Source organism: Lathamus discolor, chromosome Z, assembly GCF_037157495.1.
Source record: "Lathamus discolor isolate bLatDis1 chromosome Z, bLatDis1.hap1, whole genome shotgun sequence".
NCBI classification, from domain to species: domain Eukaryota; kingdom Metazoa; phylum Chordata; class Aves; order Psittaciformes; family Psittacidae; genus Lathamus; species Lathamus discolor.
In genome coordinates this window covers 97071731-97096829 of record NC_088909.1, presented here as the reverse complement: position 1 = coordinate 97096829, position 25099 = coordinate 97071731, and the positions used below count along the sequence as shown (strand labels likewise).

The following is a 25099-nucleotide window of genomic DNA, read 5'->3' as shown; positions in this document are numbered from 1 at the left end:
GTGCACTGCTGCAGACTTTCTATGCACAAAAATTGAAGGTAGAAAGGAAGAAAATATAGATGTTAAGGAGGGGGAGAGGGAACACTGATATACTTTAAGTAATGTCCAACTACTAAATAAAAATGAGTTGTCAATAAGGAAGTTTCTCTGTATGAATTAGTGGGGGACAGAAAACCAATAATAAAGTAACAGAAAACACCATATCTGTGCCACAAGGAAGGTTAAAACTGCATTCTGTGGTGAAATCAGGACTTCCCCATAATCTTCGTACTGGAGCACTGAAAGGATTGCTGCACTGCTGTAAATCCCAAACCATTGGTTTTCAATTAAACTTTCAATGCAATATATCAATATTATGTATTATATAGTTAATAAAACATATCCCCACAGATATTTCTAGTAGCAGTAGCAAACATCTTACCTATTTTCTGAAAAGCAGAGAATTTCTAGAGCAGCTAGCTACAGGCTTATTTGTTTGAGTACAACATTATACAACTCTAAGAACAGACTTAGCAAAACAATTTGAAAAAGAAAAGTTTAGGTAAATGTAGCTACATTTAAAGTAAATTTCACTAAAGATGAATTACATATATATTTCATATAATGTCTTTTGTTGAATTTTAAGTGATGAGAACGGGAAAGGATGTGATCTGTCAGAAACACTGCATGATAGGTAAGGAGCTGGTTAAAGCAACATCACTTTAGAAGTGTAAGGAGAACGCCTGAGTTTAACTGGGATTACTAGCAGTATTCTGAAGATACAGGACTGATCATGAGTTAGGAGTCTGGTTCAAGAGCCGGGCCTATAGCAATGTTATCCTAAGATGTACTAAACTGAATGGTTCTATTAATACAGGGGATAATCAGGTCATTATGCAGAAGGAATGAGAAGATTTGATTATTGGAGTGATAGAAGTCACCTAAAGTTTAATAATTCAGTCATAGGGCTAAGAAGAATTTTTACTTTGGGACAGGGAGACAGTAAGTATGAGTCACTAACATTACATGCACATGTGAAAAGTGCATGTGATTCAAGTGCACCTTAGGGAAATGATTTTTTGGAAATGTGGAAAGGAATTTATGCAGAGCACTGATGAGAGCTCATTTAGAGTGTTGTGTGCAGTTCTCGTCATAGTGCAGAGGTACGGGTGAAGTCTGGTATGAGTAGAAGGACTTTCTGGCTTCTGAAAGGACACTAAAAGAGCTTGCCTTGTCTAATTTAAGAAAGTGGAGATGAAAGAGGCTACAACAAGGTAGTCTCTACCAAGGAAGGATGATCTTTTATACTGAAAAATAAAGGATTAAAATCCAATAGGTATAAATAGGTTGTGAGTACATTTAAAGTGAGAATTAGACAAAATTTTATATTCATTTACAGTTGTTTATATTAAATAATGGTCTTCCAAACAGAATAGAATCATAGAATAGTTTTAGTTCAAAGTGACCTTCAAAGGTCATCTAGTCCAACCCCTCTGCAATGAGCAGGGACATCTTCAACTAGATCAGTTAGGTAGATAGAGGAGAAAAGAGATCAGTAAGGCTTCCATATGTTATATGAGCAACTTATATAAAAGACTTAATGACAAGACAGGGAGGATTCTGATTCTAGAGAGAAAAAAATCTGTCAGATGGAGAATACTAACTACACTGGAAAGATGCTTGGTGACCATGGCTGGTCACACTGAGGGTTAAATCTCAGACTATAGTGTGTTTCCCTAAGCCTATCCTCATTTTATTTTATTTTATTTTATTTTATTTTATTTTATTTTATTTTATTTTATTTTATTTTATTTTATTTTATTTTATTTTATTTTTGTTTGTTTTTTATTTTCAAACCAAGAATGTTTGCATGTGCAGCTCTTGAGAAATTGCTCTGTCTGCTAGGGATTTCCTGATGTGTGATAGCACTGATCTTGATGAAGATTCTTGCTGTTCTCACATTAAGGCAGTAACATTAGAGCTTCCACCAAGGGCAGCTTTAATCCAGGTGCAACGTACTTAAGTGTTAGGCTTGAGGCTTTCACGTGTCTCAGGAAGACTGCAAGGATGCTAGGTGCATGTGTGGTCTGTCCATGGAGAAATTCTGTTTTTTCACTTGGGAACATTAATTACTGGCAGCCTATTAATTAGTGGAAGCCTATTTCCACTACTGTTGTGTGAATGGAACTGTTAACAGTGGCAGGAAACAGTGAAAGGTCTTTTTTATTCTGCGTTTGTAGCACAGGGTGCAAATTGCTTTCTTTGGTTATCAGTAGACGTTTGTTTTTTGAATGCTCTTCTACCCTAGGGGCCTGGGAAACAGTACTCGCTCCCGTTTTCTTTTGTGATGTTTGGTTTTTGGCATTCAAAGTCTTCAGGGTCACTTTTAGTGGGCAGGAAGCGCGTAAAGAAGGGTCTAGGGGACTCTTCCAGACCTTAGCTGCAAGTATGTAAGGGACTGATGTTATTGATCTGATGGCTTTTACCATTCCTGTGTTTCTAAACCACTCAGCTCTCACACACCATTGTTCATAACCTTTTTTTTTTAAAGAAATCTGTTGTGTCTTGCTCCCATGTGGACTGGTAGAATAGCTAAGTTAACAATACCTATTCTCCAGCAGGGGCATTAATTTGCTTTTGTTTATTTTTTAATTGTTAATTTGTTTTTGTTTTCTCAAATTATTTCTTCATTAAACTTATTTTGTAGTAATTTTCCACTAGGTTCAAAAGTCACTGAGGAAGACTTCCAGGTGTGCAATGACAATACAGTTGCCTCAGCTTTGTTTCCTTTGGAAGTTTTGTCAAAAATATGGATAGTAAAATAACAACTCTTCTATCCCTTTGTAATGTGCATCTGATTTAGTATAAAATTCTTTAACACATTTACATAGACAAGATGCAAATGTCTGGCTGTTCATCAAATGTTGCAAAGAGCAAAAGCAGTAACTCTAGTAAAGCTGCATGCATAAACATACTGGTGATTTAAGACATTAATTAGATGTAAGATGTGGGGTTGGAAATGAATCCACAAGGGCCCTTTGCTGAAGCTAGTTATTCTCTCAGGTTCTGAAATTCATACCAGATTTTAATTCTTGAAAGTCAGTTAGAAAACGAGCTACAAAGACTTAAGAAAAACACAGTGACAAGGGCACACCATTATGCAGCCACAGACAAATAAAAGATGGACCATAACCACTGCGTTGGCTCATTTCTGTTAAGACATTTATTGTTTTGTTTTGATTAGTGATCATTTAGATTGTAGGTGCTTTTGAATCATGGCATTCCATTGCTCTTGGGTAGCTAGCTGGTCAGCAGAAACCGTGATTTGTAGAATTGGTTTGAGATCCATTATTGTTTTCTAAAAAAGGAGAAAAAATTGTAAAAAAAATATAGAAGATAGTAGCTATGACATATATATTGGTCAAAATTTAATTGAAATAGTACTGTCATGGCTCACCAAGAACATGATTTTGCTGTTTCAAATATGATTGCAATGTAAGATAAATCTAATGAATCACAGAATCATTGTGGTTAGAAGGGACCTCTGGAGATCATCTAGTACAACCACTGCAAAGTCTGGGCCACCTTGAGCAGGTTACACAGGACTGTGTCCAGGTGGGTTTGAATGTCTCCAGATCGGGAGAATCTACAGGCCCCCTGGGTCAGCCTGTTCTAGTGCTCTGCCACCCTCAGTGTGACGTTCGTCCTCCTGTTGAGGTGAAACATCTTGTGTTGTAGTTTATGGCCATTGCTCCTCATCCTGTCACTGTGCACCACTGAAAGGAGTCTGGCACCATCTTCCTGGCAACCGCCTTTGAGATATTTATGTGCATTAACGAGATCCCCTCTCAGTCTTCTCTTCTTTAGACTAAAGAGGCCCAGCTCCTGTAGCCTCCCCTCATAAGAGGGATGCTCCAGACCCCGTATCATCCTTGTGGTTCTCTGCTGGACCCTCTCCAGTAGCTCCTTGTCTCTTGTACTGAGGAGCCCAGAACTGGGCACAGTACTCCAGATGTGGCCTCGCTGGGGTCGAGTAGTGGGGGAGGATCACCTCCGTTGACCTCCTGGCCACAGGGGCACACTGCTGGCTCCCAGTCAACTTGTCAGCCACCAATCCTGCCAGGTCCTTCTCAGCTGAACTGCTTTCTGGTAGGTCAGCCCCCAACCTGTGCTGGTACTTAGGTTCTTCCTCCCCAGGTGCAGTACCCTACACTTGCCCTTGTCAAACCTCATTAGGTTTCCCTCCACCCAATTCTCCAGCCTATCAAGATCCTGCTAAATGGCAGCACAGCCTTCATGAAGAATGAAGGAAGAATTAAAACACATATTGTGATTTTCAGAAGACTGAAGTGTCTGACTTCTACTGGAAGAGTGAATACTCAACATGTGTGATATATCGGAAGGCAAAGTTAGGTTAATTTTTTTCCAAGACCTTTTGCTATGCCTTACCCAAAGAAACATATCTGAATATGTGTACAAGCTCAGGAGTGTTTTACAAGCTCAGGAGTGCTGCATCGCAACTAGAAGGAAGCGCAGCAGGAGGGCCAGGAGACCTCCTTGGATGGATAAGATGCTGCTGTGAAAAATTCAAAGGAAAAAAGAGGCTTCTAAAAGGTGGAAGCAAGGACAGGCGGCCTGTGAAGAGTACAGGGATGCTGTCTGGGAACCTAGGGATCAGGTTAGGAAAGTTAAGGCCCAGTTAGGATTAAACTTGGCTAGGGATGTTAAGGATAACAGGAAGGGATTCTACAGGTACGTAGCAAACAAAAAACAGACTAGGGACAACATAGGGCCCCTGAGGAAGCTCTTGGGAGAACTGGATACACAGGATTTGGAGAAAGCTGAGGTTTTGAATGTCTTCTTTGCCTCGGTCTTCACTGGCAAAGGCTCTGACCGCACCAAACAAGTCTTGGGAGGTAGATGCAGGGACTGTGAGAATGATGACCCTAGGCCCACTGTAGGAGAGGGTCTGGTTCGAGACCATCTTAAGAACCTGAAAGTGCACAACTCCATGGGACCTGATGAAATCCATCCACGGGTGCTGAAGGAGCTGGCAAATGAAGTTGAAGTTGCTAAGCCACTGTCCATCATATTTGAAAAATCATGGCATTCGGATGAAGTTTCCAATGACTGATAAAAAGGAAATATAGCCTGCATTTTCAAGAAGGGGAAAATGGATGACTCAGGGAATTACAGACCAGTCAGTCTCACCTCTGTGCCTGGTAAAATCTTGGAGCACATTCTCCTGGAAGGCATGCTAAGGCACATGAAAAACAACAAGGTGCTTGGTGACAGCCAGCCTGGCTTCACTAAGGGGAAATCCTGCCTGAACAGTTTGGTGGCCTTCTATGATGGGGCTACAGAACTGATGGACAGGGGTAGAGCAGTTGATGTTATCTACCTGGATTTGTGCAAAGTGTTCAACACTGTCCCACACGACATCCTTGTCTCTAAATTGGAGAGACATCAATTTGATGGATGGACCACTCGGTGGATAAAGAACTGGCTGGATGGCAGCATGCAAAGAGTTGTGGTCAATGGCTCAATGTCCAACTGGAGACCAATAACGAGTGATGTCCCTCAGGGATCAGTGTTGGAACCGGTCTTGTTCAACATCTTTGTCGGTGACATGGACAGTGGGACTGAGTGTGACCTCAGCAAGTTTGCCGATGACACTTGGTTGTCCTCAACATAAAAAGGACATGGAACTGTTGGAACAAGTCCAGAGGAGGGCCACGAGGATGATCAGGGGACTGGAGCACCTCCCGTATGAAGACAGGCTGAGGAAGTTGGGGCTGTTCAGCCTGGAGAAGAGAAGGCTGCGTTGGGGACCTCAGAGCAGCCTTCCAGTATCTGAAGGGGGCCTACAAGGATGCTGGGGAAGGACTCTTTGTTAGAGACTGTAGTGACAGGACAAGGGGTAACGGGTTAAAACTTGAACAGGGGAAGTTTAGATCGGATATAAGGAAGAAATTCTTTCCTGTTAGGGTGGAGAGGCACTGAAATGGGTTGCCCAGGAAAGCTGTGAATGCTCCACCTCTGTGGTGTTCAAGGCCAGGTTGAACAGAGCTTTGTGTGGGATGGTTTAGTGTGAGGTGTCCCTGCCCATGTCAGGGGGGTTGGAACTAGATGATCTTAAGGTCATTTCCAACCTTAACTATTCTGTGATTCTATGATTCTATAATATGTGTGTATCATGCATGATCATAATGTCATTTAGTGTCATGGCTGAATGATATGTAAATGACTTGTAAATGATACAGAGCAGGACTAAAACTGTGTATGAGATTTTCTTAAAATAAGACTGACTTCACTGGATCAAGCAGAGGCTAACTTGTTATCCTGTTTTTAGTAAGAGGGCAATAGCACTGACTTAGGGAATGTGCAAGAGCAGGGAAACACTTCAAGGTGCTTCACAAGTAGAATATTCTGCCCTCATGATACCACACTTGGAGTACTGTGTGCAATTCTGGTGTCCTCAACATAAGATGGAGCTGTTGGTGGGCTGGAGCACCTCCCACATGAACACAGGCTGAGAAAGCTGGGGCTGTTCAGCCTGGAGAAGAGAAGGCTGCATGGAGACCTCACAGCAGCCTTCCAGTATCTGAAGGAGGCCTGCAAGGATGCTGGAAACGGACTCTTCACCAGGGACTGTAGCGATAGGACAAGTAATAGTGAATGGGTTCAAATTAAAACAGGAGAAGTTTAGATTGGATGTAAGGAAGAAGTTCTTTACTGTGAGGGTGGTGAAGCACTGAAACATGTTGCCCACAGAAGTGGTTAATGCTCCATCCCTGGCAGTATTTAAAGCCAGGCTGGACAGAGCCTTGGGCGACATGGTCTTGTATAAGGTGTTCCGGCTCATGGCAGGGCAGTTGGAACTAGATGATCTTAAAATCCTTTCCAACACAAACCGTTCTATGATTCTAAGAATATTAGATGTAGCTGAACACTACTGAAGCTGAGTAAGGACAGCATAGAAGGAATTTCCTGATACATATTTTAAATACAAGTAGAGGTAATGTTGCAAGACTTTCAACAGGGTGGCCTTTCTTGCCACCTCTTTTCTACTTCTGGGCTTCCAGAAGAAAAGGAACCTCTGGTAACATGTTAAGCATGTAACCCAAATGCTTCCTTCTGGGCCTGAAAACTTACTGTCACGTCCAAGTGGCATGCAAGTTTCTTGTCTCAGGAGATGAAGAAAATTGATACCACCTTGCCATTTTAAGGACCAGAGCATCCATCCTCAAAATACTGCTTGTTTGTTATTTTGCTTTGCAGTATTATATCAAAAAAACCCTGACAAAACCGTCTAGTTAGATATTGTCTTACACTATTTTTTTCTAAGCTAAAAGTTTTGAAAAAGCTGTAAGAGTGGTTTTGCTGGATCTAAGAATTCTATTTGCCAAGTTAAGAGAATTCAAACTCCCAAACTATCTGTGCTTGCTTCTGGAAGACATTTCTCTTTCCTTTTCTCTAAGGTTTTTGTGGAGGGTCTGACTGAAGACGAAATCTGTAAAGAGCTGGAATTTTAGTCTGTTCTTATATAGAATTCCATTTTACTCTGTGATAAAACATTACTTCTCAAGACATTTAAATACAAATCCAACCATTCACAAATTCAAGCTACAAGGTGAATGCTCTTAAAACTGTATCAAGTCACAGATGTAAATGGTGTAAGTGGATTTACCCATCACTTCTTCAACTATGTCACTGAAATGCTCCAAATATTGACTGACCATTTAGTGTAAACAGCAATAACACATTAGTATTTAGAAGGCTGCTGACCTGTTTATGAGCAGTGTAACTATTTTGCTTCTCCACAGGGCCGTTTTTCAATGCTTTCTCCCTGGCATGGTCTGCCACCAGGTTCTGGTGTAGGATTATTACACTGGCGAGTTCGAGTGCTTTCTCCATTGATGCAGGCAGACCAGGAACTCCAACAGCTCCATCCTCCATCAGTGACAACTGTTAATTAGACACCATACTAGGATTAATCCAACATCTCTTTTTCTTCTGTGCAGTGACAGAGATATTGATTAGAGCCTTTTACTTGGCACTTTTGAAGGTGGGCAAGGTAGACCATGACTGAAGTCAGAAGTCCTCCGTTATGGTGACTCTGCAGATCATTGCAGCCCCCAGCATGCAACCCGTCACACAGATAAGGCTTTTGAAAATGCCCTTGTCAATGACACTGCTTAAAAGCCCAGAGATTTTAACATCTTTGTCTCCCTAGGAAGCTGCCCGAAAATCAAGTTCTAAGGTCTGTTTTGAGCACCTGCACTTGCAAAAACTTGGCAACAGAGACTGAATTTATAGCACAATAAATTTTTCACATTGTCAGTTGTGAAACTGCATTCATCTCACTCTTCCACCTTGTGGACCAATCTAACATTACACTAGGACAGTAATTATGACATGTGATCATGTGCTAGCAAACACATGTGCTTTTGCATGAAACCGAAGGCAAATAGCTTATGACATGGTGAGATTGCTTTTGCCTGAAATTGGTTTACCATTACTGCACCACACAACAGTAATGCTCTTGAACTTGGGGTATCATTCCAAGATGCAACAATGCATGAGGGACAATGAACTCTAAATTAGTGTCCTCTTTATGGAAAGGACTCAGTAACTTAAACTAACTTCCACACCATATATTGATGAGATTTGAGAGTAGCAGGTATAATTAGGCATAATAGCAGCAGAGCTAAGACATCTTTCTATCCTTATGAAGGCTCATTTTGACAGGATGCTGTTCACAATGACAAATACGTTTAGTTTAGTGTGCCTGGATTTTTTACTAACCTCTAATTAATGTAGATTTGGGAATCTGGCAAGCAATTCCCTTAAAGTAGCTTGAGCACATGCATGTACAGGATCCATCTACCATCACAGGGGTGCCTCCATTTTTGCAGGGTTCACATTTGCACACACTGTATTCAGTAATGTAGTCTTCTATTGCTTTTTCCAGATTTTGTTTCTTTAAATATGCATTTCTCATCTTAACTGGAACAAGTGTATGTATCGGAGAAGGCTGTAGAAGAAAAGAGCCCAAGCATACAGACTTTTCTGAAGCCCTGCATCCTTTTGATATTCCTTCCATCACTAGTGTAAGGAAGAAAATGTTAAGATGAAAAAAATACCTGAAAGTGCATGATAAACTTGGAGTCTAACTTCCATCTTAGAACAAAAGCTTCAAAACTGTAAGAACCACAGCTCTAATGAAGTTTTACTCACCCGTTGCTGTATCACTACTGGAGCATCAACTAAAGACTTAGCCCACTCTATATAATCCTTTACATCAATGGTTTTGGATCTTCGCAATAACATTTCTTTTATCTTAACTGAAAAGTCAATCTTCCCTCCATCAACCAAGGAGACTATATCATCTATGATAAAATCATCCTTAAACGATGCTGTAGAAAGAAGAAGGGATGAAGATGAAAGTTTACTGCCCATGCATCTTGAAGAGCAGTTATCTTTTTAACACAATCAGTCCATCTCTATAAAATGACTGTAGAGAGAAGAACCCTTCGCTCATGAGCTGTGATGGAATTCAGTCTTTCTTTACTCATACCTCTTATGTGGGAGGAAATCTTTAATTTTGCTATTAGATTAGACAACCCTGTATCTGAAAGGAAAGGATAGGGCAAAAGGAGGGACATTATGGAGATCATAGCCATTTAATAACAAGCCGAAAATAATATGAGGAACACTACTGTATCACCTGAGCTGAATCAGAAAAGGGCAGGAATTAGAATAGTAGGAGCTTTTGCTTCATAACTAGGGCTCTAGGCCAAATACTGGAGAATCCACAACCTTCTGGCATTGACTGAGACCTGTTTGCATGTTTGGTGCGTGTCTGTGTAAGGCAACTACAGATAAGAGGATCCAAGGTCTGACTGCTGGGTAGACTGAGCACCTAAGGGCAGATGCTGGAAACATCTGGAGTGTGTGATGGTGTGCACCAGGTGGTCTGTGCCAGCAATGGAGATGGAACTGTGGGCCTTGGGGAGTTGTACATCTGGGCGCCAGTAACAGCAGAGATTAAGGATTCAGTTGTTGGTTAAATTGAGTGTCTAAAGTCAGCTGCTGGAGGGATCTACTGCCTATGTACAGTCAGTACATCTCCTCTGGAGATAGCGTCTAGACGACCCTTCCAATGTCAACTATTCTGTGATTCTATGATATTTGCCACTAACAGCAACACTGTGCTTTTGACTACATTGATGTTTGTGGCCAGCAATATGTGTAATTATAAAAGTGTGTTTGTGTGTACTGGGTACAAGTACTCAGCCTGGCTTGAGCTGGGAGTGTAGAAGTATGGGAGCTTCACTTTTACACATCTGCAGGATTTGTCCTTTCCCTGACAGCAATATCTACGTTGATTATAAAAACTAACATCTTTCCTTAAGCAAAAGATATAATGTAAAATAAGGATATACATACACTCATCTTTCACATGAACATTTTCACATTTACCACCATCAATATTAACATTGACATGTAAGTCTTCATATGCAGTCATGGCATCTAAGTGATAGCCAAGACATCTTTTCACGTCTTCTATAGTGATACCTGAAAGTGGAAATTATTAGGTGGTTAGAGGTACTGTGATATTATTCTTGGAGAATAAATTTCAGGGCTACTGGAAAAGTTTATGGCTTTCTTCTTCCCAATTATCTTCTGCTTTTTCCTCTTCCATGAAGTGAATGTGAGGATGATTGTATGTGAAGTGCCTGAGCAAGGGAAAGTGGGATCTACAGTAAGTAGAAAAATATCAAAACCCTATAAAAATGGATTTATATTTTCCTTGATCTAGCTGAAGGCAGATGTGCCCTTAGGGACCACTCTTTACATATATTCGATTGGAATTTTTTCTTTCTTAGATGCTTATCATAAAAGATTGGGTTTATGTGCTAATTCATTTAATTCTTCTAGTATCTCTCTCCCACCCTCAAACATGCTTCTCCACTATTTTTCCCATAAAGCTAATAAGGCCACTAATCTCTTACAAGTACTCTGTTCCCTTAAATTCTAATCCTCCCCTCTCTACTGCCTCCAACACATTTGTATTTATCAGACTCAAACGTATCATCTGGAACTTCACTTTTGGGTTCAGAAAGACTTGTGCTTAAGATTGATACTTAAAAAAAAAGCAAGTACTTATTTTCTGATCTTCAAAATCATCATGAGAATTGCCTTTCCTAACTTTTTTCCAGAGTGACCACTTTAACCCATCACAAACCCACATATATCTGAACTGCACATAAGGGAGGATTAAACTGCTACTTTCCTATCTTAACCAGAGCATAGAAAAATACAGTGTGAACGTTAAAGCCTATAAAACAGTTTCAACACACTCAAGTGCACTATGTGATTTCTAGAAAGTTCCTTATCTCTTTGCCACCACCAAACTTAAAGTTATCATACTACAAGAAGGTACCAACTAGCAAATCGGATTTAAGGTCTAGGCAGATTTTCTAGGCACTGGGAATCTTTTGTGAATCATGTCACATCAATTAGTACTGATAATATTTTGGGTATGTCTAAGTTCTAGTTTGTTTTTTGCTTTTGCTTTTCTAATTTTTTTTTTTTCAGTTAAAGGCTCAAAATACAGACTTCAAATAATTCTGGAGATTACAAAGACTGTCATCTCTTTCGAGCTCATGTAATTCTGTAATGTCACTGGTGTGCGACAAGCACCACACACTGAGCTGTGCTGTTCCCAGTAATGTTCCATGGACATAAATTTATCCTCATACATTTCTTCACATGACTGGAGACTTGGTGATAATCTGCATACCACAGCAAGGCTAACAGAATGCATACCTATTCGAGACATAGCGTAGTTATCCAGAATGTAAACAAGTTCATATTTTCCTCCTATAGTTCCAGAGACTGCATAGTGAGTTCCATAATCTTCTAGAAATTTGAAATATTCCCCCTTATCATATTCAGTAGGCAGAAAGTTTAGATCATCAAGGAAACTATCTGTGAGACGTATATCACGACTTCGCATTTGGAATCTTCCAAGCTGAATCTTTCCTTTTACATGCAGAAAGGTTTGGTTCTGAATGCAAGAAGAAAGTGAATGAGAGTGCCATTCTGGTACGCAACACAGCAAGAATATCTATTCTTTTTTACCTGTAATGAAACTGCAGAACTTTCAAACTTGCAATTTAATCTAGCACTTTGGAACAAGAACAAACTTGTTTAATTCAAATTAAAAGTTCTCCAATTTAAATTGAGAAAGCAGCAAGAGATTTCCTTTATTTCTATTCTTCCAGTTTTTCAGAACTTCCCCTTTACTAATTCCAGTAAACCCTATGTGATCAATTTGACAACAAGGTCTTTTCTTTAAGTACAATATCTACCTTTATGACTTTTGTAACGCTGAAAATTAATTCCATATGGCTCACGAGATAACATAAGCTGCCCAGTGAGGTCAGCTGGAGTTTTGTCTTTGTTTATAGTCAGAGTATTAAGTTCTCTCTTTTTTTTGGATCACTCCTCTGTTATTCTCAGACTGTCAGAAGAAAGACCACAGGTCCAATTAAAACCAAAAACCAAACAAAGCAATATTATAAAATGAAAATTAATCAAGAAAATATTCTTTGAAGTGTTTGACCCATGCATACATTCTAAGCCTAGGTATAGTGACTGATATTTTTGTAAATTACACTGCAGATGGTTTTATATCATAATCTAAACTAGGACCTAGCAGCTGCCCATAACACATGACAGTTTGTGAAATAGTTGCCCTGAAGACTTTGAGGAAACACTTGCCTTCCAATCCCCATTATCTGCAGTATTTAAGTGACTTGCTAAACAGAAGTGCCTAGTAGGTGGTCCTTAAAAGGGATTCAACAACAGACCATCACATTATCTGGCACCATTTAAAGGATATTAAACTGTTGGCTCAGATGCGGCTTCAGAATTGCAGGAATCTTCAGGCATCTAAATCTCTGTGAGGAAACTTTTCTAGGTGAAAATATTCCTGCCATCCAGCTTGTGCAAAATTGCCTTTCTCCAAGCTGGACATCCCTGCGCTGCTCCTGGCTTTAACTCACAGGTGAGCTCTGGAGGGGTCTTGGCCAGAGACTGCCAGTCCACTAACTTGCAGCAATGTGAGTTTATGGTGATAGACTTCTGCCGGTGACAGATCGTGACTCATTTTCTGAACTGATCTCTGAGCAAGAATTTGAAGCCAGAAGTCCTCTAATAAGCCACTACTCTATGAACAGCCTATAATATATCCTGAACTACGAAATTTCATGTTTTGCATCTGTGGAGATCATCGGTTGGAGATTTGAATGGTCCATTTCTATCCCAAGAAAACTCATGCCAATACAAAGGCAGTGTTGTATGTCAGCTTCCCTTTATGGTACAGATTTTTCTCTTCAGCAGTATTTTAATTAATCAGTTATGAGAGTTATCTAATTTTTCCCTAAAATCCATTTGATCTCCAGAAATCTGAATGGATACTGGGCAACAAGGCTGAGAAGTTTGAATTAGCTGAGTCAGATCTGTTCTTCCTTGCATGTGGTGCATTTCAGTATTATGGAGTTGATGTGCCTTGTATGTGATGGCATGTTGCCATCATAGACTTTGGTATATATAGTGGGAAAGGTATAGGATCTGGTTAGTTGATTCCACTAGCACCCAGCTGGTGGATTAGGCCATAGTATCTACAATGTATTATCACTTTTTGTGGTCTCTGTCTGTTTGACCTCACTAGAATCTAAGGCTACTTCTTTGCCACTAAATTAAACTAAGTTAAATGAAATAGGGCCTATCCTCTATCTCAAAGGACAGGTAAGGCAGTATGGCTTGTCGGTAACTCCCAAATAGGCTTGCTTCTTCCAGACTGCTTACTGAGAACATTTCCTTTCAACATGCTGCAGGGAACCACCAGATGGGCAATGCTTATGAAACACAAGATCTGACAGACCAAAATCATGACAGTGTGCTAGCTACATTTGGCCACCCCTGAAATCTTAACCCTAGGATGGCCAGGATTTCATTATTGTGAATAAATGACAGAAAATTAGCAGGCAAATAGAAAGATTAATATTGTGTTATTCAAAACTGTACAAATTTCATTGCTTGTAAAATAGTTACATTAAAACCTTATGTTTGATTAAACTTACCCTTTCTGTGGAGCTTTTCAGGATAGAACTTAAACTTGAATTCTTGTTGTAGTGATACTTGAAGTTTCCTTCTGAACTACTTTTGTTACTTCCTTCAGTAGGTATGTATTTCAGAGACAGGTCAGCACTAAAGTGTGAGGTTTTTTCTATGTAAACCTCACGTAACATTTTTACACGATCATGGTAGAACTCAGATGTGAAGGTTTTGTCTGCTTTTGTCTTAGAAAATATAATGACAAGGTTGTATGAGAGAACACACCAGGCAGTAACACAAAAATCTACACAGCACTTCAAAGTGATATGTTTTACATAGCTTAGCAATGCATTTTTCTTTTAAAAGAAAACAAATGGAAGTACTACTCACTCCCCAAATCACTTCATCTTAATCAGTTCCAATTCATCTTAATCACATCCCAAGTGAACAGAAAACTGCAGTGACAATATTTCAGTGAGTGTTAAATCTCAACATGTAACACTGTCAAAGTAATTTATGTGTCAACATTTCTTTTACATGTGAGGAATGGTAGTCTCCAGCTCTTTCCCAGAACACAGAAAAGAACTCCTAATATGTCCCAATATCTGAAATTAATCAGGATTATGATTTTGCTTTCTTTTTTTACAGCGGACAATAGTTAATTCAGAATACCTATTTCAGTGTTGTTTATTTTTGTATACTTTAGTAGTGCAGAGTTTTAGTAACTGAAAAGAGTTACGCATCAAAATCAAATAAGAGCAATGATCTCTGGGTCAGATTTATTAATTTTGGGCATGACCTGTATAAAATTGTAATTTTTCTATGAAGCATCTACTTACAGAGATAGGCAAAGCATTTGGTAAGCAAAATAATGCTTTGATTTTTTTAAATGAATGTGACATTCATGTTTCTAAGATCATCAATATTTTAGGTATTCAAACCTCACTGGAGGTCATAGTCTGAATCTCAAAAGCCTATTAGGTTTTTTTTTTCTTTTTCAGTAGGACAGAGAAAGTCATCGCTGATTAGAAAACTCAAGTGGGATCAGAGTATCATAATATTATTCCTGCCTTTATACCAGTGTCTTTTTTGTGCCTTTGAAAAAAATGTATTGATGCTCTACCCAGTGCATCTCCCATTCTTCTCATCCTCTCATACTGTGAACATTCCAGAAAGATATTTGCATTTACTAGGCACAGGTGCAGCAATGAACCTGTGGGAATTTATCTGTCACAAGTGAGCTTAACTTCTAAAGCAAATGATAACATAACCTGTTTCCCTCTGGACTTTGTCGAACAAAAGCTTGGTGCTAAAAAGCTGCTGCTGTCAGACTGAAGAGATATGCCAAGTCTTCAAGGTGGATTTCAGGATTCAGCATTCAGTTAAGCACATCCTAGTTTGCACAGAAGGGCTTAGACTTACATCATAAATGAGAACACCCACGTTCCATGGCTTGCGGTAGTAAGTCCGTGTGTTTCCATCACGCACTCTTTCACAGAGACCATTGAAAAAGTCATTGTCAAATGGTGTGGCCATTGGCTGCATCCCTAAAATATTGATTCTACAAGAGAAATACAGGAAAAGTTATGCTTCTGAAAGATGTTAGCACCCATAGCCTGGACAACAGTATTATGACTCAAAAAGTCAGATTCTGTAAGAAATGGAGACTATAGCTATGAAACTGCATATTGCTTCATCCACACAGCAGCTTGTCATGTCTTGTGGTCCTCTCATTGTATAGTGGAGATAACAATACATCTTTTGTGAAGCACTTTGAAGGATTTACAAAGCTTTTACTTTTTAAAGAGATATATACATTTTAAAGAGATATATACTTTTTAAAGAGATATGTATGAGATATAAACAAATAAAAGATAGATATTAAATATCAAACACAATGAGAACCTGATTAATAAAAGGAGGTAAAAACATTTGGTTTTGACCAATGTGTTTGTGATGAAACATTCCTTATAGGTGTAAAAGGGATATTCCAACATCTATTTTTAACCTTTTTTTTTTTCATAACTTGTACTAGGTTGTTTTCAGGTAGGAACTTTCATATCAAGTGCGTACAACGTCCATCAAATCTGTAGAAGGAATATACAACTATTTGTAGCACTGTGTTTTCTCACAGGGTGTGACCTGGTGGAATAATAGTATTCTCTGGAATAGAGGAGAGAAAATCTGAACCTTTACAGAAACAGAGAAGTGAGCATTTTGGCTGTATACTTCTATGCGTTTACATACCGATGTACAAGAGATACTTAAAAAACCCCAACTGTTCCTTGGAGGATTCTGTAACATTCTTCTGACCTTCTATACCTGTTTTATAGATTTGAATCTTTTCAGTAGGTCCAACATTTATGTCTGATACATGTCATATACTTATTTGAGAGTAAAAAGCGGTTATAAATTCACCAAAGTCTCCACCATCACAACTGCACATCTATACAACATTTTCTCATAGAGTATTTTAGTGATAGATTATAGTAAAAATAATAAAGAAGCTACTTCTAAAAATGCCCAGGTACCTGGCTTTCTTCCCTATGCTACAAGGACAGTATTTTTGCTTTTGTGCAGTAACTCTATTACCAAGTTAAATGAAAAGGATATGTCATTTTAATTTAAACACAAGGTGGTGCTGTAGTATACGTTTATTTTCATCTTTTCGCGTTGGGCTAGCTGCTTTCTGGCTCTATTTGTAGATAAACAGTATGTCACACTTCCTTTTGTTTGAAACTAAAGAAATCCAGCAGCATTTGAGAATATAAAGATTAATTTTCTACTTAGATTAATGGTGAAAACTCCTGTAAACAATGAACATCTGGGAAATGGAGAATGTAATACTCAAAAAAAGCTACAGGCAGAGTATTGTTACAGTAAGGCATCCCATTGTATAAACAATCAAGATAAATTTTCTTCTTTTTAGACATGCATGTTAGTAAAGTTATTGATAATGATTCATTATGAAAACTCACTTGAAACATATCTTAATATCTATAAATGTTACATTTAAATAATGAGTATTTTGAGTATATTCATGTAACATCTATGTATGATTCTATGTAGTAACATAATAATTGATTTAAACTGTCCGTATAATATTTTATCCTCTCCAAGTATACAAAATAAAGCAGTAGTTAGGTGTTGGCCCAAAAGCTACATAACATTTCTGAATAAAATATGAACATGATTCAGATTCCACTTTTGGGAGTGTCAGTGTGGCCCTGTGTTTTCAGCTGTCTTTGATGACAGTCCTAGACTCTTCACAAGGCCCAATGCTACTTTTTCCTATTTACCCTTGCCCTGCAGTTCTGCCAACTTCAGACACATCAATATCATAGTTACGGCATGGGGATCGTGGGTCCGATTCACAGTTATCTTCATCAGAAAAGTCTCCACAGTCATTATCTACATTACACACAAGTCGTCGTTTGATACATCGACCTAATCAGAGAATAAAACATTGAATAAATGCATTTTTTTCCCCAAGATGGACTTTAAATAGCTTCCCTGCTCCTCTTTATTGAGATCTTCCTCTTTGCATGTTTCTGTTGTCATGAGGAATTCAATTCCAACACCCTCCCTCCTTCAAATGGAAAAAAAACCCCCAACAAACCCATGCAACTCTGTTTACTTATGCACATGCGACTGTTTACTAAGATGGCTGAGAAAAGTAAGTGACAGGAGAACTGTTGTCATTTGAAGAAAATTGGTACTTCCTGTGATTTTTTTCTGTATTAATCTTTGATTATTAGTGTACTGTTTTAGGAATTTGTTAAATTTGTATTAAGAGAATACAGGAAAGTGTCAATTCAATATAAACAAAGAATAATTTCTGAATTGTTTGAATTGTTGTTATTTGGATTATATTATTTGAACATTTGAATATTCAAATACTTGAAAATATTTTTGAATCTTTTGGATTATATTATATGAACACTGTACTGTCAAAAACTATAGTGATTTGTGTTCTAAAGCCACAGTGAAGTAGTAATTTTCCTAAGTGTGTGTATCACAGGGTTTACAAAGGCTGATCTTTTTCTACAGGATTTAAAGATTTGGGGTACATTTAACCCTAGCATAACAAAACATTTGCTAATATCTACCACATCTGTAAGTGCCACACAATGACTGGGAACTAGTAGCTAAATACATACTTTCTAATTTTAATTTCTCTACTTGCATTTTACAGGATTTGAGATAAAGACAATAGTGACAATGGCTTGGGACTCAGAATTCACTTAGCGTATTTTCTTTTCTTTTTTGACTATTTGCATTGCCTTTAAGTTTTCCTATGTTATTTGGATTTATGCTGAATTTTGAACATTACATTAGTTCATATGCCATCCATGTATCACTTTACAAATTTATATGTTACGTTGAATCTAGAGGCATTCTGGTCTCGAGCTAGTATACACGATACCAGTTTGGTCAGTAAACTTCCCTATCCATTTTATGACTGTTTCTTCAGTCCTAGTTTTTCCCAGTGATTTTTCAGGAAATATAGTGATTCTGTAGCAGAAGGAGCAGCTATGCTTGAAGAAAGGACACTCACAGTAGGGTCAGCCTTTAAACATGGACTAGTAATTACAGGAGAATTTAAACTAGATGCAAATTAGAATGGGAGATAAGAGGAAAATACCCCTTCTCAAGAACTGTTCCTGATGTGGTTTTGGAGTTGTGGCATTGCAACCCACCTGTCTATGGATTGCCTTTAAACCCTAGAAATAATCACTGCTTCAGAAGATTATCTACAACTAGAAAAGCAAGGAAGCATATCTCTTTTCTTGTGTATGCATTTTGTCTTCAGCAGAAAGAGATTTAACTTCATGGTTTCCTGAGTTATTGCATAACTCACTAAGGCATGAAAACAAAACTTACCAGAATTGCACTGGAAGTCAGTACCACAGTCTGATTCTGGTTCTTCAGGACAAGATTGGCTGGTTTTACAGCTTTGAGTATCTCCTAAGGTCTCCAGGCATGGTTTTCCACCAAACTGTCCGAATCTTTCAATGCATCTAGAGCGAAACTTGGAAGATAGATAAATAACACTATTAACATTGCTTAGCGAGAAAAGAAAACTAGCAGAATTGTAAGATTTTCAGCTGAAATTAGAACTTTTCAAAATGAAGCATCCTTGGTGAAATTTCTGGTTGAAAATCCATAGGCACTGCTCATGCATAAAAAAAAGTGTAGGGGAACATTGAATTAGTAATAATATCTTAGCAAGATGTAAGGGTGCTTGTTTTTCACTGTATTTTATTTCACTATTTTCATTACTTTCAATCCAGGGAGGACAAGCATCATATATATTTTGTATGCTTTCTAGTTTTTAATTTTTTTAAAGTCATAAGAAGAACTTTGCTAAGAAAATGAAAAACTTCTTCTGAAAAAAAATTGTTTCTTATTTAAAAAGTAAGAATATATTAAAAGTAATATTCATAATAGAAACATCAATATGGCCAAAATAGATAATTTTTATCAACAAAACATTTTGAATCAGAACACTTAGCAAGTTTTGTACATCTGGATGCAGTTTTCTCTTACTTTTATGGCTTGCTGGTACGAAATAATCATGGGTTCCATCATATCATCAACATACAGAGTTAAGAGCTGCAGGCTGGTATGTTCCCAATAACCAAAAGGCAGATAGATAATGTCCCTTTGGTTGTGGCTTTGGAACAAAGATTTCCAACTATAGCTTACCCTTTGATAGGTGCATGGGTCACAGGGCCCCCATGCGCTCCAGCTGCTCAGTTTACAGTCAATTGGAGATGGAGCATTCAGTTCTCTTATTCCTCTGTGGAAAGCTTTTTCTGAAGAGCTGACAAAAAAAACATTCCAGTACAGTCTTTGGCCAGTACACTAAAATCACATGTCAGTTTGTATTTAAGCCATAGACCAATATTTTGAAGCATCTTCAAGATGCTTTCTGCTTTACTTTCATAGCAGTACTTGGTACTTACATGTATAAACAGCTGCCTAATATTAAATTCTTTGGTGGTTTAAAATTACATTAAAAAATCTTTGAAGACTTAATAAGTCAGCTCTTTTTCCCCTTTTTAGATACTTGCGTGTAACTCATGCTCTTCTGGTGGGTCATGTTATTGAAGAGGACCAAATAATAATACACAGAGAACATCTGCAGTTCCCTTATTCAGACAGTGTCCGTATTCCCCGTATTTACAGCTGAAGACAAAAGCACAGCAGCACATCTCAAGTAGACCTAACACTTCAGTGCATATCTTTGTCATTTTTTAGCGTATTAAATTTAATGGAGTTGCCCTTATGCCTAGATAAAAGTTTAATAAATTAAATGAAAGAAGCCTCATAAATAAAGGTATTATTTGCTATTAAGCTAACTTATATAGTTGGAAAAAACAGATAAATGTTTAGCTATCTAAGTATTCTTCAGCTTGCCAAGTTGAATATTTTGCCAGTTAGGCTGATATTTTCTAGAGTGACTATTTTGGTACTCAGTTTTAAATACCATGAAACTCCAGGCTCTCACTAAGTGAAAAGCCATCACTGCCATCACTCACTGAAAAGCACCCACAGTTAGGCATTAAAAACTTATTCACAGTAGGATGACTTATTAATTTTAAAAACCAAGGACAATTGTTTAATGGTAACCTTATTTTCTCAGGTAACAATGCTGGGAAGCAGAGGAATGGAGAAGCATTGAAGTCGAACTTGCCCAGTTTATTCTCTGTAATTTATTCCAATTTGGCCTTACATGCTTAGTATTCATCCACTGTGAAGAAATAATCTTGCTGCACCTCTCTAGTTTAATGTTATTTCCTCTGCTTTACAATGGGACCTTCTTTGCTGAGCCCAGCCGGTTGGCATATCTACAGCTCCTGCAGTGTGATGTATGGGCTTTCAGTGCAGGCAGGGCCTTGCCCCCCACTCTAACACCCTTCCCCCATACAAGTACATTAGGAGTCCAAAGAAATGAAATGTAACCTGATTCGGCAAGATTGAGAAATCAGCAGTTTGGACGAGGAAGATATACATACCAGTTGGTTCTGCTTCTTGGTGCCATTTATTGAATGTTCAGGTTACATACGTAGTAAGCTGTTACTGAGATGATAAATTGACCTATGTTTCTTTCCAGCTATTGAATCTTAAACAGCTCAGGGATCACAGGGTTGTTGTGCAACCTTTTATATGCTCAGCTGACCTTGACTGGCTCTGATGTCTCAGACTTTCCACTGTCACACACACCAGCACTTAAACACACACCACAGCTGCTGCTGTAAGTATTTGCATCACGCACTTCCACTGTCTTGCCTGCTGCTTCTAAACAGCTCTCCTCCCAGAAGCCTCCTAACCTCAAGCCAGGGCCTGCAGTAAATGAATCCTTGGCTGAAGATATTGCTTTTAACAGGTAGGATTACAAAAAAAAGGAAACAGCAAAAAGCACAAATATGCCCAATCTCCATGGACAGCAGAAATACAAATGAAGAACTCTTCCCACACAACAAGAACCTCCAAAATCTTGGCTGGTAAAGGAGTACAAGGCTTTGCTGTGTGCTTGGCACCAGGAATTATGGTACCTTATACAGGCACAACCTTGTGAAAAGTTGTTTTTACACAGAATTCCCTTTCAATAATTCTTCATTCGGGTGAACTCTGAGCACCAGAATCAATAATCCATTGGTTAGCAGCTGTAGAAAAAGTCCTTCCCCTGTAATTAGCTACCCTTACAAATACTTCAGCAACACTATAGTTTACTATAACTTCCTAATAAGCAGGCAATGTTTTGAAAAGTTGCAGAACAGTATTCCATTACATGTTTTTTCACCATTTGGCATGACAGTAACATCAGTGAAGAAATGAAAATCTAACACTCTGGCAAATGGATGACAATTTGCTTGTTCCTTCCTGTATCTGCAAAGACAGCTGCATATATGACCTTTTAATCTCCTTACTGATGTAGGACTGTAAACTTCTAGTTTAGCTTGGGTTGAAGATTGACAGGTTGTCCTTAAAGATAGTATGAGTGGGAAGACTTGTGCAGTACACCTTGAAGATATATTGAGGCACGTGGTAGTGTTTCTGAAGGCAGATGAATATCTTATTCCTAGCAATTATTTGGCATTCAGGTACAGTAGAATTTTATATTGAAATGCATTTCTGAACTTTTAAATTATTAGCTTAAAAATGCAGTCAGTAAGAATGAACAGTAAGAAAGAGCAGTGTCTAGGAGTGCCTAAGTGACGTACAGACATCCCTGGGCCCTCTGGATGTGCAGATCCAGCTTTAACGTTTTGAATTTACTTGAGGTTAGAGAAGAATTAAAAATAAAACAAAAAACAAAATCAGAAAAAGCTCATTGTAAACAAGTTTTATGAACTGTTGAAACAACACCAATGCATTCACTACCCAGGTTGATCTGGAAATTCAAATGGACACATATGATGAGACAGTTTTATTTAACATCAGTGTTTATAAAAAACAAAGATACTAGGGAAATTATCAAGTTTTTCACTTCCATATTAATCACAGGGAGAAAGGATTACTGAAAAATCATGCTAAAGCAGGAGATACTGAGTCACACAGTTTAATCAGGAGAGTGAGTAAAAGCAGTTCAGCTACTGAAGAATGTCACTGAAAGTAGCAGTTGGGAGGAGAAACTTCAGAGTCAAGCATAGAAATGGAAATATCTTCTCTGCTGTCTATTATTAGAGGGATAGGTAGGTGCTCTGTCAAAAGGAAAAGCAGTACAGAAAACTGCTTGCACCTTGTCATGGATGACACAATATGCTCTGTACACCTTCAGGTCACAGCTTTGGTGATTTGTTATGGAGTCATACTTCAAAATACAGTTCATCAGATACAAAACCAATGAAAACCTTTTGGTTTGTCAGTTAGCACTGACAAAGAGAGAAGGCTTAGCTCTCTTAAATGTGGAGATGTGACAGAATCATGTGAAGGCATCCTTTTGCCAACTGTGCCAGCATCATCATGAAATCTTTGGTATGATGTGAAGTCAAGCTGCTGGCTGACATTGCTGCTGCATACTCTCCATAATAACTGTATTTTCTGGCTACACCATTTCTATCTGAATATATCAAACCTGTGCTTTAATTGGATATGAATGCCAACTTATGGATAAACATCAAAACATAAGGAGGCCTAGAGACATGTGCAAGAGGCAATACTTGGTTGTTCAGTTAGTATTCACATGTCATCACAAAATGCTTCACATACTGCAATTTAAGTCTTAAAGCAGATGAATACCCATTTCTTCTTGACATATATATCTGAGACTCATGTTCTTTCACCACTTAATACTCACCTTTCTCATAAATGACATATAGTTCTGGTAGTGTATCTCTTCAGATGTTTTCACATGATATTTTTGTAGGGACTAAGCAGTTATTTCTCCTACTAGTGATACAGTGAAAAAACAAAGGATATATTTCCAATGAATTAGTAATGGGCAGTCTAGAAGACTTTAAATAGGAGTAGAAGTACTGTCAACATAAAAATGTGCATTTTCAGAAAGAATCCATTTGAGATTATATTTTCACACTCAGCATTCAATAGAGAGCAGTTGCCTGAGCACCACCTCCCTCCAGAACATGGCTTCAGCTGCTATCAGTCACTTTCATTGTACCACATACACCCAAAACAGAGGGATAAGACTATTTGACTCCTTGAAATACAGTAAATACTTTCCGTGGTTTGTTTTTTTTTTTTTAATTTTTTTTTTTAACTGAGCAAGCTACCATTAGAAATACCTGAATTGGAGGTTTATGCTTTGTGTTGAAAAAACAGAGCAGTATAGACATCCGCAGAAAATGAAACACACTTACCTTCTGCTTTCCCCAAAAAGTGAGGCAACCACCTCTAAATTGCCTAGTATGGATATAAGCTGCAGGGTAACATGCACACTTCCCATTTTGTAGCTGAATAGACAAAAATTGCCATGACTGAATTTGTAATTTATTTGTTCCTTTTGTTATTTATTACCAAGAGAACAAACAAAACGCAGTGTGCACTGAAGATTGCCAGTTACTGGCCAAAACTGCCTTACGGTAAGTGCTCTAAAGTCCACTTTTCAGAAAATTCCACTTCTTCCTACATGGAGACTGAGAAATAGCGTAAAGTTGCTTCAAGATTAAAAATGAACCATTTTTGTTTACTAGTACTTTTTAATATGGGAAAGATATTTTCTATTTAACCAGAGAACAGTTAACTGCCTAGTAAACAGCAGTCATAGCAGTGACTCATGTAAGGAACAAATAGTTCCTAAAGCAGAACTGTTTACAAGAGCAAGTTCAGGGTCTAACATTTTTGGAATCCTCATTTGGAGTGTTAGAGGAATGATCTCCCAAGATTCCTTTTTTCCTCCCCCAGCCAATGTAAAAAAACAACACACGATTTTTTGTCATAATGAGGGAGACTAAACTCTTCAAGCTTTCACTCCGCCACCAAAACCCAAAACCACAAGCTAGCTCTTTAGAGGGGAATTCCTATTCAGTAGTTTTCTGTTATCCAGATTTAAGGCATAATGTGTTGGACACAGTCACAGGACAGAAGTAACTCATAAATAACCTGCTGTTTAGCAGTTAATAAGCATCTGCATGCAAGCTTAAAAAAAATTAAAAATTTATCTAGTATAAGAATATTTCAAATTACCATGGATAAGAGGAATTTAATTTTTTTCTATTCCCTCATTTTTGTGGCAGGGAGAGGGGATGGTGTGGAATAGTGCAGGCAAGTTTTCCCCCTATTGGGTCCTTATTTTTGGATAATTTCATTTACAGCAGCTTAAATCTGATGCAACCTCTCTGCAGCTCAATGAGCCCAGTTGCACTAAACTAATTTGTTGAGCAATAATGCAAGACACAGACACTTGCAATGTTGTATTGTTTCATCATACCTGCCTCAATGGAAGCTATATGTACGCTATCACAGTTCATGGCTCTTTAAGACAGAGACAAAAATCAGAGTAAACAGCTACTCAAACTAAGCC

The 25099-nt window shown here is 38.2% G+C and overlaps 1 protein-coding gene across 1 annotated transcript; it reads right to left on the bottom strand.

The window, feature by feature from the left end:
* Positions 1-7767: 7767 nt before the first annotated feature.
* C9 (complement C9) lies at positions 7768-24046 on the bottom strand. The gene is made up of 11 exons (XM_065661693.1): positions 23937-24046; positions 19819-19936; positions 18994-19141; positions 17409-17556; positions 15532-15670; positions 14136-14354; positions 11815-12055; positions 10432-10560; positions 9220-9398; positions 8788-9016; positions 7768-7947 (listed from the first exon to the last, which is right to left on the bottom strand). Exons 1-11 carry the CDS (start codon positions 24020-24022, stop codon positions 7787-7789), a joined length of 1797 nt encoding a protein of 598 aa, XP_065517765.1. The 5' UTR covers positions 24023-24046; the 3' UTR covers positions 7768-7786.
* Between the last annotated feature and the right edge of the window lie 1053 nt (positions 24047-25099).

Coding starts and splice junctions, on each gene's coding strand:
- C9 (XM_065661693.1), bottom strand. CDS start 24,022: ATGGGAAGTGTGCATGTTACCCTGCAGCTTATATCCATACTAGGCAAT. Junction 19,142..19,818: donor ACCCATGCACCTATCAAAGG/GTAAGCTATAGT, acceptor CTATCTTCCAAG/TTTCGCTCTAGATGCATTGA. Junction 12,056..14,135: donor TGAAAAGCTCCACAGAAAGG/GTAAGTTTAATC, acceptor TCTTGCATTCAG/AACCAAACCTTTCTGCATGT.